Consider the following 18,261-nt stretch of genomic DNA (forward strand, 5'->3'; position numbering starts at 1 on the left):
TAAATGTCAGATGACAAAAGGAACAGTGTTAATTAACTGAACAGTATTAATTAACTGAATGAGACTTAACAATAGCATGTTCCTTAACACTTAAGTTTATTAGCTCTACTCCCAATCTTAATGCCAAGATAGGCTCAGTATTTACAATGGCTTCACCCACAGTTACCCTACAATGGACAATTGCAAATCTACCGTTGTAAACAGTACAGTGAATCAGGCAGAGGTACACTTTCCTATAGTCTGCACTGAAGAACGTTTTGTACTTTAATGTTTTAGTCTCTGCCATGGCAGTTGGTTCGAGTGTTACTGTGTCTTTGAGTGTTGAGTGTCATTGCATGGCAAGTTATCACACCCATAGTTCTGGTGCAGTGGTTCGCCTACCAGTGTCGTTTTTTTCTGCAAAATGTGTGGTAACTTGTTTACTAGTGGACAACAAAGCAGAGGACTTTGAAACGATAGACGCCTGTTCATTTTACTTTTGAAACTATTTTTCAACCACTGAATGTTGTAACGACATGCTTATTAAACTGAACTGAGAGAGGTCAGCTGGAAAGCCTGCCCACAAAGAAGTGTTCACAAGGAGAAATGAATCAGGAGCTCTCCTTTACAAAATGTTTCCCATTCTAAACATATGTGTTTAGAACTAGTGGGAGAGGAATTTTTAACCCTTTTCTAATCCAAGCAACCAAACAAGCAAATCCAAAACCTTCCTAAATGCATAAAAAAAACAAAAGAATGATAAATTAAATTCATTACAGAGTGGCAGAGGTCTTTCTGTGTATATTTTCTTAGTGGGATATAACATCTCGACCTTGTGTGTGTGTGTGTGTGTGTGTGTGTGTGTGTGTGTGTGTGTGTGTGTGTGTGTGTGTGTGTGTGTGTGTGTGTGTGTAATGTCAAAATTAAGACTCATTCGCTTGGACTGTGTTGTCAACACTAAGCATCCTGTTTCTGGTTCTGGAGATAAAGTAGTTTTTTCCAGGAGGTCACTTCCAACTGTGTGTCCAGTGGAGATATGTGTATCTCTCTCTATGAGATGGGGCTGTCCTATCTTTTTGAAGAGGAAGTGATCAGTCATTGTTGGCCTTTGGTTTTCCAGAGCTGCCAGAGTTTTTTCCTAGGGATTCTCAGGAAATCTCTCTTGTGGAATATCCTCTGTGCATAATCAGTTAGTTCCAGTTTACAATAAATTCTGTGATTTTTAATTTCCCTTTCCCCATCCCCTTTACTTTTGAGGCAACTGTTGTCATACCAACCAAACACTGACACATCACACACTTCATGTTGTTCAACAATGCTGAGCTCAGGACAGTATCAGTGATTGCAGCCACTTCTGATGGTGACTCAAAGTGAATTTCTGAATAGCAGAGCCGTCATTTATCACACCAGCTTCAAGAACCACTCCTTCCATAGCAGCAGAGCGGATGCAATAATGAAGTCCAAAAGGCGAAGCCCACATTTTAATAATGTGAGAAAGAAAGTGTGACACTCCCACCCTATAGTCCAGTAAAATTCCATTCTCCTCCCAGAGGAAGTGTCAATAACATGACCGATTATTCATTAAAACTGTTTACCTTGGCTGTCTCAGAGGAGGGGTGGTACCACTGTGTGGAAAGGGAGATTAAATGTCAGGCTTTAACCTCCCTTAAAGAGGAGGCATATTTTTCTTTTAGTTTTTTTAATGTTTTCTGCCAACAACTCTGTTACATTTCCTGTGATGGCCAAACTTCCAGGATTTGTTTGGATTCTAATGTAATGCATTTGTTTTTTATCCTCCCTCTCGGTTATATAAATTCCACAAATCCTCTCAAGCAGATAAACAAGTACAAGGCAGAAAGCCACGTATCTTCTGTAGTAGTTTCCTTTTAAATTCCTTTTAACAGATTGCAAAATCTTGCCTGTAGTCACATTTCTTTAGGGAAGTCTGCACCACGTGTTTGGGGATTTTGTAACAAAATTTCCCTTCCCCTTCCCCTAGTTGCTGTAAGTGATACAATATTCTGAGAAACACCAACACTGAACTGAGCCCTCAACCACCTGAACTCCCCAAAGATGTGCCTCAATACACCATCAAATTGAATGATTTCTTTACTCCTCATGTTATGCAAAACAAGCCACCTTTTGTCCCTGATCAAAAAGCTTAGGGGCTTCCCTCCACCGTGACTTAATGCATGACTCAAAATGCCCCTCACTGGCAAAACAAAAGCAGACATTTTCTGTATATGTGCTAATGTAGAAAACATTTTATAAATGGCAAAATATACACTATTCCCAGTGGTGTTTGCGGTGTTTATGTCCTTCAGTTCAGATTTTTGCATTTAAAAAACTCTAAGAACAGTAACAAAAATGTGTAATTGTATTGAAAAAAATGTAAAAACATTGTTTAAATAAAGTGCATTGAATGATAATAAAGTCCAAACTAACATGTTAAAATGTATATATACAGTCTACAGTGCCAAAATGAAGAACCACCATATGTTAGTAATGTGTACTTTCCCATAGTTACATGTACAGTACTTTATAACAGTGCTCATTAGTTTATGCTTGTTATGTATCTCTGAAGCAACTACTATTTATAATAGTTTTGTGAATTTAGGATAAAAGCTACACAGTATCATAACAGTTAAATACTCCAAAAACATACTCAAGAATTTACATTGCCAAAGGTAAAACTCAACTGACTGCTTTAGTAAAATTATAAAAATTGTAAATGTCACGCTGACAAATCATCCTCAAACAAAAGCCCTGCATTTAAAATGTTACATTATCAGTTTAACATACTTCAAGGATTAAAATTAATTAGTGTTAACGTTTAAAATAGGATATTATTGGTATGTGTAACTGTCCTTTTATTACAGCTGTATTAACAGCTATATTATATTGAAAGCAATTGCCCTCTATATTAACAGTTTTTATTGCTGATACTATATAACAATGGCTGATGCTTTATTGTCTGTATTATAAATGGTAAATGGCATGTTGGGGAAACAAATGTTCCCTCAAATGCTTCAAAGCACCATAACTTTTTACGATCTAAAGTAAGCCAGTGAATTGCTGAAAATTCTTGCTCATTTTAGTGTCTGCATGGAAATTGTTAAGAACACAAGTAATTTAGAAAATGAACTGAAGGATACACCCTAGATGAGTCAAGCAAAGTATTTGCTTGTGAAACACAGTTGAGTACAAGTGCCAAAAAACTGAAACAGATTAACTCAAGTCAAATACCAGAACATCAAATTGGTTGTTAACAGTACAGAAGTGAAAGACGTTTTTGGGAGTTTTCATAATCTAGTTTGAGGACCTAGGAACAGAGGGTGTGATTGTTGTGTGGACTGCACAGCCCATTGGTCATTCAATTTGACATATTTGTCTAAATATTTGTCTTATATCAACACTGGAATACAAAAAGCTTTTTACATTTTTACTTTTTGTTCACTATCAAAAATACAAATACGCACAGAAAAATCCACATGACTTGAATGCTCAGGTATTTTGTACATTCCTGTAGCCAAAGCAAATATGTTGTATTTTTTTAAGTCACACAGATGTGTGACTGAAGGCTGCTTTTCTCCCTCCATACTAGATTAGGGGTCTCCTCTGTTTCAGTACACAGTTTGCATATATGACACTGAAGGAATATCAGTTTGTGTGTTTTGAGTCAATGATGTTATCAGTTCCTGTGGCTTGCATTATGCAGAGGGACCTACTATTTTAGGCTCTCTCCTCCTAGATTATATATAAGAGTGTGTAACCCCCGCCCAGTTCTCTCAGTACTCCTCCCCTCTGACTTGTAAACTGTTCAGAGCCTCCAAGGAGCCCTCAGACAAAACACAACCAGCTGCGAGGTGTTGCGCTTTCTCCTGGCAGCCACTTGAAACCAAAGCCGCCCTTGTTCAAGAGCATCATTATCAGTTTCCTCTGTAGCTATTTGGATTTTTTTGGGTGGGCCCACTGACTTCAGACGAAGCTTTCACTGGAGCAACTATTCGGATTTAAAACCAATACATCCACCTTTTTTAGGGATAACATGGCACTTCGGCAGAACTCTGACAAGGAGCCAAGCATCGAGTTGTTCATTAAGGTCAGTCTTGTCTTTTCAGTTTCACAAGAAAAAGATCATTGTAAAGTGAGGCAAAAGTCAGTTACACTTTAATTCACCAGCTGAAGAATGTGCTGCTTATATTGAGAATCCTTGTGACATCGTTATCTTTTACTAAAGCAAGGGAGTGAGCCACCCATTTATTTGCTGCTCGTTTATTAATACAGTAGAAGAGCATAGATCGACAGCAGCATCAATCAGAGGACAACTCTCATTTTAATGGATGTCATTTTCAGATACCATGTACTATAGATGCTAAAGTGTTTGTACCCCTGCTGAGGGTAACAGCGAGTTTTATCAGCGAACTCTGTTCACAGAGAAAGTCCTCTTATCATTGCACACACAGAAGGAGCGAGCAGCCTGCAGGGTGACTGCACAGCCCCAACTCTGAACCAGGCACACCCACTTTACTTACCCACTCATTCAGATACAGTCGGCCATATCAACAAGTCACACAATCAGTCATGTTACTCTTTTCTCATTTCACATTTTTCTTCTTCACGAACACTCTATGCGATTGCAAATGTGTCTCTGCAGTGTTATTATCAAGTAAAAGTGTTTTCCACAAAACAAGGTTAAGAGAAGTTCAAAAGCAGCAGTAAGATAAAAACATGTCTTTGTAAATGAAACTTATTTCTTGAATTTAGAAATAGATGACAAAATCTATAACACTGTTAAATATGAAAATAAAGCAGCAGACTAACTTAGCATAGAGTTTGGAAACATGGGGAAATAGTTGGCCTGATTTTGTTAATCAGTGACAAAATCCATCTATTTGCAGTTTTACAGAAAAAAGTCACTTCTCCCACATAAGCAGCAAATGTTTTTGTTTCATTGTATCTTCAGCATTTAATAAATGGTCATCTTTAGCCAGGCTAGTTTTTGTCCTTGTTTCCAGTCTTCTAAGCTAAGTTAACCAGCTATCAATCTTCTCATCTAACTCTTAACATAAAAGCAAATAATTCCTTTAACATGAATATATCAGCAACCTAAAAATATGGAAGTTACAAAAGCCTAGTTTGACTGAGAGAGGAGAACAGCTGCTGTCTGCTACAACACAATGCCTACTTTTCTAATGGAGGAAAAGCTCTATAAATGTCCCAGGCTTGCCCTTAACTTTCAATATCGCTTGTTTATCAGTGGAAGAAAGGAGCAGACATATTGCAATTGTAACTAATGATGCTTTTTGTGTTTTTTCAGGCTGGACATGACGGAGAAAACGTTGGGAACTGTCCTTTCTGCCAAAGGCTTTTCATGGTGCTGTGGCTGAAAGGAGTGAAGTTTACAGTGACCACTGTTGACATGAGGAAGTAAGCACCCGTCCTCTGGCACACACACTTCCTGAGCATCTGGTCGTGGGGACTTTCACACAGAATTCTGTTATTAAGCAAAAAAACAGAAATTGAGACTATTTTTTGTAATTCAAACTATTTCTCCCTTGTCAATAGAGAACCTTAAAACAGGTGTACAAAAACCTCTGTGTCCCTTTCAATCAAAGACCATTTTCATTTGAAGAAGGTGTTTGTGTGAATTTTTCAGGGTCATTACCAGCAAGCAAATAAGATCAGGAAACATTGAAAGGATGCTAGTAATTAAATGATTCAGAACATACACACAAGAGGCCTCAGAAATAGCCGACCACTCCCAGTTTTTGTGTGTTTTTATAACTAAACTAATAGCAGGCATTGAAATCATTAATCCACTTTGCTGCATTTTATTCTGACAAGCTTGATAACCAACAGGCTTTCAGCTTTGACATGTTTGATAAGAGTAGATGATTGTAGCACAGAATTAATAACAAATAACCAAGGGCGGATTGGTACAGGACTTTTTGTCCATGTAGGTCCACAAAATCTATTTCAGCAGATACTAAATGCTGGTATAAAAAATGTTGGTATCTTCATCAGCACGGGGTCAGGACAACTTCTCCAATAGGTCTTTTTCTCTGCGGTCCTCCTGGGATAATAGAATGACAATGCATCAAGTATTTTACATGTCAAACTCACGCAGCACTTCATAAAATGTAGATTCCTCCATCCAGCGTTAGTGTCTGCTTTAATGAATAACCCTGCAGTGTTACCATACTGGCCTCAGTAACTCTAAGGCAAGTTGAATGATAAAAATCTGTATTTGTACCAGCAAAAACTTATACAGCCTCTCAGTATGAAAATTCGATTACATTTTTACTGGATGTCCGCAGCTCTACTACATGTCTGGTTCCTGAATTCATGTGGAAACGTATATGATTATTTTTGACTGTTCAACCTTCAACAGAGTATTCACGTTTATGAGATAATATTGTAGAGTATTAGAGGGTTTGTAGCACTAAACAACTACAGAAGAAATTGATGCATTCAATTTCAGTATACGCATAAAATATTAGCAAACCCGTAGCCTTGTTTTTGTTCGAGGAACTTTTTCTTACGAACTAGTTCAATGGCTAGTCTGTGTACAACTTAGATAGAAGTGAAAGTACTAGCCTAAAAGAGTAGTCCACTATAAGTACCACTTCAAATTCTGAAGTGAAGCTGAAGTACATGCTCTAAACTTAACTTACTCTACTAACAATCCCTGCTGTCAAAACCAGCACAACTGAGATACTGATATAAATAGTCTAGTCCCGATTTGTTGCTTTGACAGAAATTAAAATATTGAGGCCTTGTTAAGTTTAGTTCATGTGCAGATTTCCGGAGAGATTTACTTTGAAACCCTAATTTTTGGGAATTTGATTTTAAAAATCCAACATTATAAGAATTTTGTCCCTTCGGAAAATGACCCTTTAGTTAGTAGTAATAAAAATCTAATGTTGGGGGAAACACACACCTATAAACCACAACATTAAAAACATATAATATTTAGGGCAAAGTCATATCATATTGCTGCTATAAAGTGCTAACAAGTTACTGAGAATTATGGTGAAGACATTTTTTTAGTAATGACATAAAAAGACCTGTTATATAGTACTTACTTTACATCTGTGTATAACCTTTCTCTCTATCTGGCTCTCTGTTCTGCAGGAAACCAGCTGAGCTCAAGGACTTGGCCCCTGGTACAAACCCCCCTTTTCTGCTTTACAACGGGACCCTCAAAACAGACTTTATCAAAATTGAGGAGTTTCTTGAACAAACACTTGCCCCTCCCAGGTAATGTTGTACAGACATCGGTGAGGTGTTGAATTAATGATGGTTTTATCCTCATAGCACAGGTTTTCTTCTGTCTGCTGCAGGTATCCTCATCTCAGCCCGCTCAACAAAGAGTCCTTTGATGTGGGCGCCGACATTTTTGCTAAGTTCTCCGCCTTCATCAAGAACAGCCCGAATAACGCCTGTAAGCTACGCTTGTTGTAATTAATTTAGATTTAACCGGTATTTAAAGTACTTTCATTGTGCAGAAAAATTACTGTCCATATAATATTTAAGCTTAATATTATTTTGTGGGATTACTTGATGCTTTTTTGTGGTTATTTTTCTCATTTATATTTTTCCTCAAAGCAACAAGTAACTACGGCTGTTCAGTAAATGAGGTGGAGTTAAAATCTGTGATGTTTTTGTGTTTGTGACCCTCTAGTTCACGAGAAAAACTTGCTGAGGGAGTTTAAACGCCTGGACGACTACCTAAATGCCCCGCTCCCCGAGGAGATCGACCACAACTCGAGCGAAACAATCACTGTCTCCAAAAGGAAGTTCCTGGATGGTGACCGCCTCACTTTAGCGGACTGCAACCTGCTGCCCAAACTGCACGTCATCAGGGTGAGACAGTGAAACAGCTGTGTTACAGTACAAAAAAACAACTTCTTCTTGACTTGATTTTCAATTAAGTTTTAATTAATTTATAATTTAATAAATAATAAATAATTTAATTTCTAGTTACTTTTCAGATAAAGTACATAAAAACATGATAAGCATAAAATGTACAATGGTTTGTCGGAGAACCCATGTTAGATGTCTTTGGCTCCACCAAAGAGACATTTCCTCTCTTTAAACTGTTTACAAAGAAGTAACATTGTCCAATGTGCTATTAAAAAAGCAAAAACCAAATAATAATTAAAATGATCATCACCACTATCACCATTTATCATCCTCATCATGCTTTCAGATTTTGTATGCAACACATTAAATAAAGTAGCTCCACCTCAATAAATTATGTTTATTTTGCTGATAATAATAACATTTGCAAAGCAGAATTTCTATGTACAGTAGTGTTTTTTTTTTCAGTTTACTTGTGTATTTCAAAGTGTACTGTACATTATACTTTTATGCTACTATGTCAAAGAAAATGTATAATTTTGAAACACATTCAACTGTCTAACATAATGAATAACAGTTTGCACTTGATTTGAACTTGAACTTTATATTGTCAGTGTTTTTACTTAAGTAAATTATCTGAATACTTTCTATTTGTTTTAGGTTGCTTCCAAAAAGTACTGTGACCTTGAAATTCCTGCAGAATTCACGGGCGTGTGGCGGTACCTTCAGAACGCCTACGAGAGAGAGGAGTTCAAACAAACGTGTCCAGCTGACATTGAAATTGAGAAGGCATACTTTACTGTGGTCAACCAGAGGAAATAAACACTTTCTGTTATGCATGTCCTGTTTTTATCAAGTTTAACCATGCATGTCAAAATGCAGAGAAAGGACTAAGCTGTGGCAACTAATCACATGATTCCAACATTCTAAAGTAAAATGTTTTATTGGTTGTGTCTCACGGACCGATGTTCGTTTTTATGCCACGTTGAAAAGGCCAAATGTGCAATTGACTGTTTATGTAATTTGCAGATTAGTTAATGTTCATAGTGTAAATATATATATTTCATGCTCTTATGATCAAACACCCTCATTCAGTAATACAATATAGTGGTAATGTGAATTGCAATTTCACAAATATTTCAAATACAGTTGTGTATCTTGTACAAAAGCAGTTTGATAACATTAACACTTGTTACACACTAATAAAAAACACCTGATCTCTATGTTTGTATGTGTTTGTGTCTGCTGACCGTAAAGCTGCTGTAGAAAACAATTATAAATAATCCAGAAATATGTTATGTTTATCTCCCTTTGGGTCTCATCCAGTAATGTCTATAAACATCTTTACCTTGAAATATCACAACCAAACACAGGTCACAATCAAATTTCTGTTTCCAAGTTTATTTCTAGCCACAAAAAAGACAGTTTTACAACTTCAAAAATATATTTTCTGATGATGCAGTGGAGAGGATGAATGAGCTGTTTGATGGGAAACAAAAATAGTGACAGACAGTCAAGACAGGCAGGAAGCACAAGACGTCCTGCTGCTGGACTCTAGTTCGTCACACAGTATTTCCAGAAACAAGCTGTGAGGACATCAGGGAGTGAAAACCAGGAACACGTGATTAGATTTTTCCACTGTACACAATCTTTACACTATTTACTATAATATAGTACATTATTTCAGATTGAAATTTTACATTTTACAACTAGTCTGACTGTTCTTTATGAAGTGTGACTGTTTTATTCCTGTTGATCAATGTATTTGAATTAAGAGAGATATTTTACACATATTGTTAAGCCCTTTAAAATTCACTTCACCTGCAGTTGTGCAGATGGCCAAATTATGTAATTATTTATTAGAATTTGTGTTGTATGTAAGTGTATTTCACCTGTGCTGTAATGTTTTTGGTATATACCATTCATAAGCAGTGCATAAACATTAATGACTGATAACATGCTGCCCTGCAGCACATATAAGTGTTTGTTGTTGTTGTGTTTTCACACAACAACTTCACCTGTCGACCCCCAAAGGAAGACACCATGAATGGCAATAATGTAAAAAACTGATGAAACAATAATGAACTCATTTATATTGTACAACATTATATTATATTATGTGTTAAAATAATGTAAATCTAAAATGTATGTATCTGCTGACAAATACCATGGGAACAGTTAAAAGCCCTTAGATCTACTTGAAAGCACTTTATAATGTGCTTTAAACCATTTATTGAATGTTAATCATTGCTAAATTAAGGACTTCGAGTATAATGTTTTTCTATCTTTCTTATCTTTATCTCATCTCGTTTTTTCCCTTTAAAGTGATTTTACATTTATTGTATTTGTTATATGTAAGCATTAGACGGGAGATTAACCTGGTTTATACTAAATCAATCCAATTTGAAGAATTACTGACCTCTTTTGTTTGTTTTTGGTAAGTTCTGCTCTGTTCTAAGAAAACCCTGAGAGCGAAGCTTGTCAGCCGCTGCCAGCTTCAAAATTGCTTCTTTGAGGTCCTCCACCTAAAAACAACAACAACAAAAACATCATAATCAAAGCTGCTATATTCGGTCATATTTGATTGTCTGCATGTGTTCCCATATGTTCCTGCACTGAACATTTTGCTACATCTTCCTTCTATGTAGAGTTCAAACAAAAGTAGATGTTCTTCTCTTATTCTGTTTCACTTAAGGATCATTTTGGCTAAATTAAATGTATTTTCAAAGTGCTATACTAGTATGTGCAGTGTGTGTAATGGAAATGTACATTATCAGCCTTACCATGTTTGCAAACTTATCATGTTGTGCTGAATCTTTGTCCCCTGAAGAAAAAAAATGTTATAAAAGTTTAAACATCATTATATTGAGCATCATATTTGACTATTATCAGATTTGACAAGTTATCAGATTTATTCACATGTCTGCATGTTGGTTGTTTTCACCTTTATTCCATGAGTCTCTTCCTCCTTCGTGCTGCATCAGTAGAGGATACAAATTATTCACCTCTCTCTGCTCCCCCTCTGCAGGGTTCATTCCACCCTCCACCTCTGACACTAATTTCTGAATGAATTCTGTTGAGATAGAATACCATCTATCAGTATCCTTTCACTGAGGCAATAATGTCCCAGCAATGAGTTAAGTAGAATCACAACTAAAATCTCTTTGCGGTTTTTTGAGCCACATGTTGCGGAACATAAAAGAGTTAATTAAATGAGAATATTGAGTTTAATTAATATTTAGGAAGAAAACGTATGAATAAAATTGAACAAAATTAAGCGTAAGTCTGAATTAAGTCTATCCTGTGCCAACTACAATAATTAGGGCAAAAAATAAATAGGGCATTTTGCAAAGTATAGTTAGTCTAAAGCAATCCAAAATCTTATAGTTATATAAAAGAAAAATCATTTAAAAAGAAGTACAGGGATCTTACCTGACTGTGGCTCCAGATTGGTATCAGGATACAAAGGTAAAGCATGTGTCCGTCTTGCAGAACAAATCACAGCCAGGAGGTAAAACAGCGCTACAGAAAGCATGGTGCCTCTCTCTTTAGATGGCCAGATCTGAACTATACCTCAGCCTGACTGAGAACTTTACTTATATATCATCAGTGTCCATTCATCACATTCGGATCAATACATTATCATCACACCCAGTGTCCTTCTTAATGGATCAGGCGTCATAGACCTAATTTAGGGGACCCTGTCAATTCAGCTGGAGCCTATCTGTGCTTGTACAGAGAGGCCTAACAAATGTTTACTCTGCAGTAGTAATCAGTGTGTGTCCATCTGACACCAAGTCTGTGTGATGAGCTGTCCAAACGCATCATTCCTCACGTCTAAGATGACAGACACAAAGAGTTGCTGGAAGTATGTCACTGCAGGTTTCTACGTCATTTTGTCTGGGGAAGGGAACATTTCTGAAGAAATTAATGATGAATGTCTGATGGTCACATAGTGGTAAATAGGTTTTACTTTGCCTTGGTCATGATTTAAAAATACAAACAGCTACATTATTTGTTCTTGTCAAGTGGTTTCTGTCATTGGGACACAATGACTGCAGGAGAATAAACAAGCTAAACTTAACATTTTATTTTTACATGTTGAATAAGGCTTTACTTATTTGCACTTTGCACTGTGTAAAATTTTAACTAAAAACAAAAAGTCACCGATGTCTGTAAACATTTTCAGACCAAAGTCAGTCTGCTAGAGATTAACACTATAAATATATGGTGAAAAAAAGTACAAATCTCACAAGTATGCACAGTGCAGGGTAATGAGGGCAGATGTTCCTGATGCTGTGAAAAAAGGTGCAGGTTTAGAAGTTCACCTGTACTGAAAAATGCTACTTAGAGCTCAAAATTATTCACATAATATTTGACACGCAGGAAACCGTCTTGGACTTGTTTTGTAAGATATTTAAGATATTCATTCATTTTAAATATTTAATAAGGTTTACAATGTAATAACAAAGACAAGTGTTTCATAAAAACATCAAAGATTAAACCATATTAGAAGATTTCAACTCTGCAAAGGGGCTTTGGGACACAGGGCTTTTTATCAAACTGAAAGGCCACTAATGCTCTGTATGTCAGGTGATTTATAAGGTTGTCTCCAAGTCTCTGAAACTGCTGTGGAAAACAACATTTGATGCATCTGGCTGCTGAGGAGCCAGCAATAAGAGGCAAACATACAAAAGACTTTAAAAGAATTTAAAATTGATTAAATACCCATTTGGAAAAGTGGGACAACCTAACGATAACAAATTTTAATTTTTGAAAATCCACATGATTGCTGATGTGTTTTTTATGGCCACGGGGCATGGATTTATGGTCACTACAGTTTCTGCTATAAAAGATAAAGTCTGAAGAAGTGGTATTTTATTTGAGTTTATTGTGAATTATTCATATTGTTATTCAGTTAAATGGGTATAGTATAAGCCATTTCCTCACACATTTTAAAAGAGATGCTATGTAATGTATTTTCACGTAGTAAGAGTAAGAGAGCACAACATGAAGGAAATGTTGTTCAATGCTATTCTTCCAACAAACCAATTATATTACACACAATGACCACAAAGAGATGGACAATGATCACAGGGAGATTAAAAATAACCACAAATAGACAGGAAATTATCCCAAGTAAATGGAATTTACAAAAAAATACAAAAGAAATTTCCACATAAATTTAAAAAATGGCCTAAAAATGATAATAAAGCAAAGACAAAAAGCTACAAAAAAAAAAAAAAAAAAAAGAATACAACTAACAGTTGTAATAAAAACCATCGTAAAATGGTACAAAGTGACGCCGGATAAAAACAAACTGTCACAGAATACCTCAAAAAGACAAAGATCTCCAAAACAGAGATGCAGGACAACAATAAAAAAAAAAACACAGAAAATTATAACTGTCTTACTCTAAGATATTAAACATATATTAAAGAGACTTTTTTGAACTACTACACAAAATTACAACTAAACACAAAATTACATCAAATAAAATAAAAGGTGTGAGAAGGACATTAAAAAAATACCCCCAAACAAACACAAAAGAGACACATGATGGCCACAAACAGAAATGAAATACCAACAAGACTGGGGGTAAAACTCGGACGATCTGTGGTAGCTAAACGAGTCCTTAAGATGGCGGTAACGCGGAAGTGAGTTGGACAGCAGCTCAACAGAAGAAGAGAAGGAGGAAGCGATATACTGATCAGCCATGGCACAGACCAATTGCCTAGCTGTTCATTAACTTTGTTTAGGTTGAAGTCAGTATTCTCGGCAAACAGGAGAGGAGTGAGCAGGAACACAAGGAGACAGGAGCACCAATCTACCACGGCAGCATTAAATTAACGAGGTACGGGAGCTACTTGTTTGTTTTATTTATGTCGCTAACAAGACCTCACGGTTAGCTGTGTAGTGACTTTAGTTACGACGCTTGGAAGCTAACTGTTGGTTAGCAACTGATATCAGTTTAAAATCCACTGTGTTTAACTAATCACACGATCACTATCTAGCTTAGCTGTTAATAGCTGTTAATTTGAATGTATTAAATATGTGGAGACAGACGAAAACAGACGAATATTCCGAGGTTCAGATTTACTCAAAAGTCCCAACTTAAACGTTTTAGTAAGTTAAACTCCAACAAATTTGTCCACCTTCCGTTTGTGTTGTCAGTAGTTTCCCAACATTCACCGGGTGGGGGTCGGTTATAGTGTGGCACAGATAACTGGCTGGACTTAAATAAAGTGTTTGGCAGGTGTTTACTCCCAGGCAGGTGTCGGCTCAACCTTTAATGGGGGCTGGATTAAAAAGTCGGATCATTTTAGTATGTGTGTTCACAGAAGGAGCTGAACTTGGCATATAAAGTTATTGGATTACAAAGTTCAATATTTCACTGTCAGGGAACGTAGCATAAATTGGTCAGTGCACCACTTGGTCAAAATACAAAAAAATAATAAATATAAACAATACTCCAAATATTCACTGGTTATAGCGTCATTTCTGAAATTCAGTAATATAAAATGAATATCTATATTCACTTTGTGTTCTGGGAAATTGTAATTGTCTGTCATGTTCACTATTTCCCAACACTGGAGAAACAAAGAAATAAAGTATTAAGCTCTAATTTACTCGTAGTTCCTATTTATTTGTGCCTTTGTTAAAGCACCAATGAAGAACACTGACTAGTTCCAGTTTCTCAGACGTTGAATTTTCCATTTTTTTTGTCTTATGTTGAAATTTGAATATCTTCAGGATCTGTTGGTCGGACCAAGACCATTTCAAGGTTTAAACGTGTTCTGAGTAATTATGGTTCTTTTTTTATGTATATTCTTGCAAATAATTGTTTGTATTTTATAAAGTGTCATTTAAGGTATTATACTATTTGTTCAGTGTGTTGTAGCCCCTGTAGCAGCAATTACAGCTTTGAGTCTGTTGGATAAATCTCTCCAGGCAATGCAATGTATCTAAATATGGTAAATGTAGAGAATCGGACAAGCACTTGAAGATCAGATCAGTTAGATGTATAACAGATACGATCCTTTGCAAAAGTCATTTTAGTTGTTTTTGCTGTACACTGAAGACATTTGGGCTTAAAAATGAAGATGGGTATGAGATGAATGTTCAGATGTGTAACTTCTATTCGATGCTATTTACTCACAGTTATGTTAAACAGCATAAAACATATCACCTTTTGTATTAGATCAACCACAGTTAAGTGAGCTACAGTACTGGTGACTGATATTTGTGTCTTGTTAGCCATGTGTTTTGTGAAATTGATTATTCAAACAAAGAATTCTAAATGACAACAAGAGCTGATTATGGTAGAAAAGCTGGTTATTTGAATCTGATCTGATTTTAAAAAATCAGAGGCATAGCTCCAACATTGGGCATAGTTTATACAACAAATTGGAATTGTCCTGAAAAAGGACCATTGGTGTACTGAGCAACATACACAGAACAGGTCAGCAAATGAAAACAACAACAGCTGATGTCAGAAGCTTTGGAAAATCTGTGAAGCAAAAATCCAAAACAGTAGTAACACATTGGCGGAAACCTCCACAGTGTGGGGTTGAAGGTAATACAACCCACCATTTTACAAGATACAAATCCTTTATCAGGTGTAAGGATCAGAAATCCAGGTACCATTTTTGCACAATGATGGAAAGTGTGGCAGACAAAAGGATCTATTCACGATACAAACTATGATCTAGGGTAATCTCTAAAGCACATTGGAGGTAATGTCATGCCTTGTACTTGTATGGTGGCTTCTAGAACAGGATCAACTGTCCTTACTGATTTAAGTAGTGATAGTAGCAGCAGAATTAACTCAGAGGTGTACGCAAACATTTTGTCAGCAAGTATTTGGGAGGAGCTTTATCACGCAGAATTTTTTGTTTTTCCTTTGCAGAACCTATCAGATGTTTGGTATTTGTTCTGTAACAGCCTCTAAATTGTAAGGCTAAATAACCAGTTGTTGAAATAATCAAATAATTGTTTCATACAAGCTGTGGTAACGCATTTTCTTTTTTTCAGAGTCTGCCGCCAGCATGTTGTCTGAAGGAGGATCTTTCATGAAAGGGGTGATCATGGGAAGCCTCTTCTGCTTGGCGCTGTCTTTCCTGGGGAGTTTCAACCCAAGCATTAAGCCTGAAACAGAAGATCACCATCACCATCATGTCAAGGCCCCCAGTAAAGACGAGCTAAAGCACTTTACTGACAGTCAGATACAAGAGTTGAGCAATCAAGTCCGGGTGTATTGCATCATAATGGTCCAGCCCAAGAACCTTGTTTACTGGGCTACGGCGGTTGACACCTGGAGCAAACACTGTGACAACCCTGTGTTTTATACTTCAGAGTCGTCTAAGGCACTTGAAGCAGTAGACCTGAATGAAAAAGATGACTGGGCGAGGCTGCGCAAAGCTCTGAAGCATGCTTATGAAAATGCTGGAGACCTGCGCTGGTTCTTTGTAGCACAACCCACCACGTTTGCCATCATTGAGAACCTGAAATACCTGGTGCTTACAAGGGATCCCAGTGAACCTTTTTATCTAGGAAAGGCTATGAAGTCAGGGGAGCTTGAGTATGTGGCCTATGATAGCGGCATTGTTCTTAGCTATGAAGCTCTGAAAAGGCTAGTGCACGTGTTCCAGGAGGAAGACAAATGTCCAGAAAGAGGACGTGCTCTGTGGAAACTAAGCGAGGACAAGCAGCTGGCTGTCTGTCTAAAATATAAAGGTGTCTTTGCAGAGAACGGCGAGGATGCACACGGAAAAGGGCTGTTTAACAGCAAGACTGTCGACAGCCTGATAAAAGACAGTATGAGGGACAACCCCAATAATGTGGTGCAGGGCTGTTGCTCTGACGTGGCCGTCACATTCAACGGGATGTCACCAAATCAAATGCAGGTTATGATGTATGGTGTTTATAGACTCCGTCCTTATGGCCACGATTTTCATGACTCTTTGGTATTTTACCCTCCTGAAGATTCAGACAATGACTAAAAACTCATTACTGAAAGCTGAATGTGACATTTAATTTTTTTGCTTCTATGATTGCAAACCTAACTTGGGGAGATGGTTTCATATCCTGTTTGTAAAACTTGACTATGGGGGGGGGGGGGAACATTTTTGTGTATATTTGTACCTTTTGCACTTGGCACAATCAGCAGCCCATTCCCTTGTACTTTAGGTAAACTGAATCGAAGGGTGTGCCATTCTCTGAATGAAGATAAGCCTGGGAAATATCAAATTTGTTATAGATGATAAGTTAATAATTTTTTTTTGTTCTTGTAATATTGTTATGTATCTTTAAATGTTTGTCTTTGTGTGGTCTTAAAGCTGCATTAGCTATTATTGGTAGAGGTTTCTGAAATTATTTAACTTTTGTAAATGCTTGGTCCTCTTAGAATACCATCAGCAGACCTAATTAACAATTGTACTGAAGCACCAATGATCAATGCTGACTTGAGCTTTCTTAGTCTAAGCCCAGCTCTAGATAAAGTGCATTTCTTGCCCTGACATACTGTACATTGTTACCTGCACATATGGAGAATTATTGACCTTTACGGCTCCATGGAAAATAGAATACCTCAATGTCAACTTAACAGTACAGTATATTTCTTCTGTTGCACTATTAAAAAAACAAATCAGACATTTTATTGTAAAATTCACTGACATTTTAAAAACATGGGCATTAGACACGACTTCTTTTTAAAAGACAAAAAACATGACTCTTGGAAAATAAATTTACTTACAGAAATGTGTTTTTGTGCTGCTTTTCAAAGTGGGAACAGTGATGAAAATTGTCAATCTACAGAAGATTGGTGGTAGTTTTAAGCATAACAAACCAAATATCTATAGTTAGAGCAATTAAGCTCTAAGAACAGCCACATTTCTTTTACTATTAACAGTTTTTTCTGATCTGCTTTTTGAAAACAAGACTGTTTGGGATATTTAAAATATTTTAATTCACTACTTTATACATGTTTCTCTGTATTCCAGACTGCAATAGTACTTTTTACTGGTTTTTAGAGCTGGCAATTGTTACTGTTGAGAATTAGATTTATAAATGAAAATATTACGCAGTTAAGTTTAACTTAACAGAATAAAGTACCTAAACACATTGACAAATGTCACCATAACAGTATCTAATAATCAGATGTGGTATCAGTTCATAAAATCAGTGCTTAAGTAAAATTGCAAGGACTTGCCTAATCCTAAAAAAGTACTAAATTTTGTTACTCAAGGTAAAATATACCTACGTTAAAATATACCTATGTTTGTAAAAATACTCCAATAAAAAAAAAAAGATTTCTCTAAAGATCAGTATGAAGTAAACAAAATTTGATGCTATTTATAACCTAAATGTGTCCTTAAACAATTCTACAGAAATCTAAATTTTAAGGCCTTGGTAAAT

General features: G+C 36.4%; 3 protein-coding genes across 3 annotated transcripts; 2 read left to right on the top strand and 1 right to left on the bottom strand.

The window, feature by feature from the left end:
• Window positions 1-3,815: 3,815 nt before the first annotated feature.
• On the top strand, window positions 3,816-9,068 carry clic2 (chloride intracellular channel 2). Its single transcript, XM_067517727.1, has 6 exons — window positions 3,816-4,081; window positions 5,300-5,409; window positions 7,117-7,242; window positions 7,326-7,426; window positions 7,667-7,848; window positions 8,506-9,068. Exons 1-6 carry the CDS (start codon window positions 4,028-4,030, stop codon window positions 8,665-8,667), a joined length of 735 nt encoding a protein of 244 aa, XP_067373828.1. The 5' UTR covers window positions 3,816-4,027; the 3' UTR covers window positions 8,668-9,068.
• A 157-nt stretch (window positions 9,069-9,225) lies between these two features.
• Window positions 9,226-11,425, bottom strand: urp1 (urotensin-related peptide 1). The gene is made up of 5 exons (XM_067517728.1): window positions 11,278-11,425; window positions 10,790-10,918; window positions 10,629-10,669; window positions 10,265-10,370; window positions 9,226-9,431 (listed from the first exon to the last, which is right to left on the bottom strand). Exons 1-5 carry the CDS (start codon window positions 11,378-11,380, stop codon window positions 9,400-9,402), a joined length of 411 nt encoding a protein of 136 aa, XP_067373829.1. The 5' UTR covers window positions 11,381-11,425; the 3' UTR covers window positions 9,226-9,399.
• A 2,091-nt stretch (window positions 11,426-13,516) lies between these two features.
• c1galt1c1 (C1GALT1-specific chaperone 1) lies at window positions 13,517-17,604 on the top strand. The gene is made up of 2 exons (XM_067518972.1): window positions 13,517-13,699; window positions 15,880-17,604. The coding sequence occupies exon 2, from the start codon at window positions 15,894-15,896 to the stop codon at window positions 16,845-16,847; it is 954 nt and encodes a 317-aa protein (XP_067375073.1). The 5' UTR covers window positions 13,517-13,699; window positions 15,880-15,893; the 3' UTR covers window positions 16,848-17,604.
• Window positions 17,605-18,261: the final 657 nt, after the last annotated feature.

This window comes from Channa argus, chromosome 10, assembly GCF_033026475.1.
Source record: "Channa argus isolate prfri chromosome 10, Channa argus male v1.0, whole genome shotgun sequence".
Lineage (NCBI taxonomy): Eukaryota > Metazoa > Chordata > Actinopteri > Anabantiformes > Channidae > Channa > Channa argus.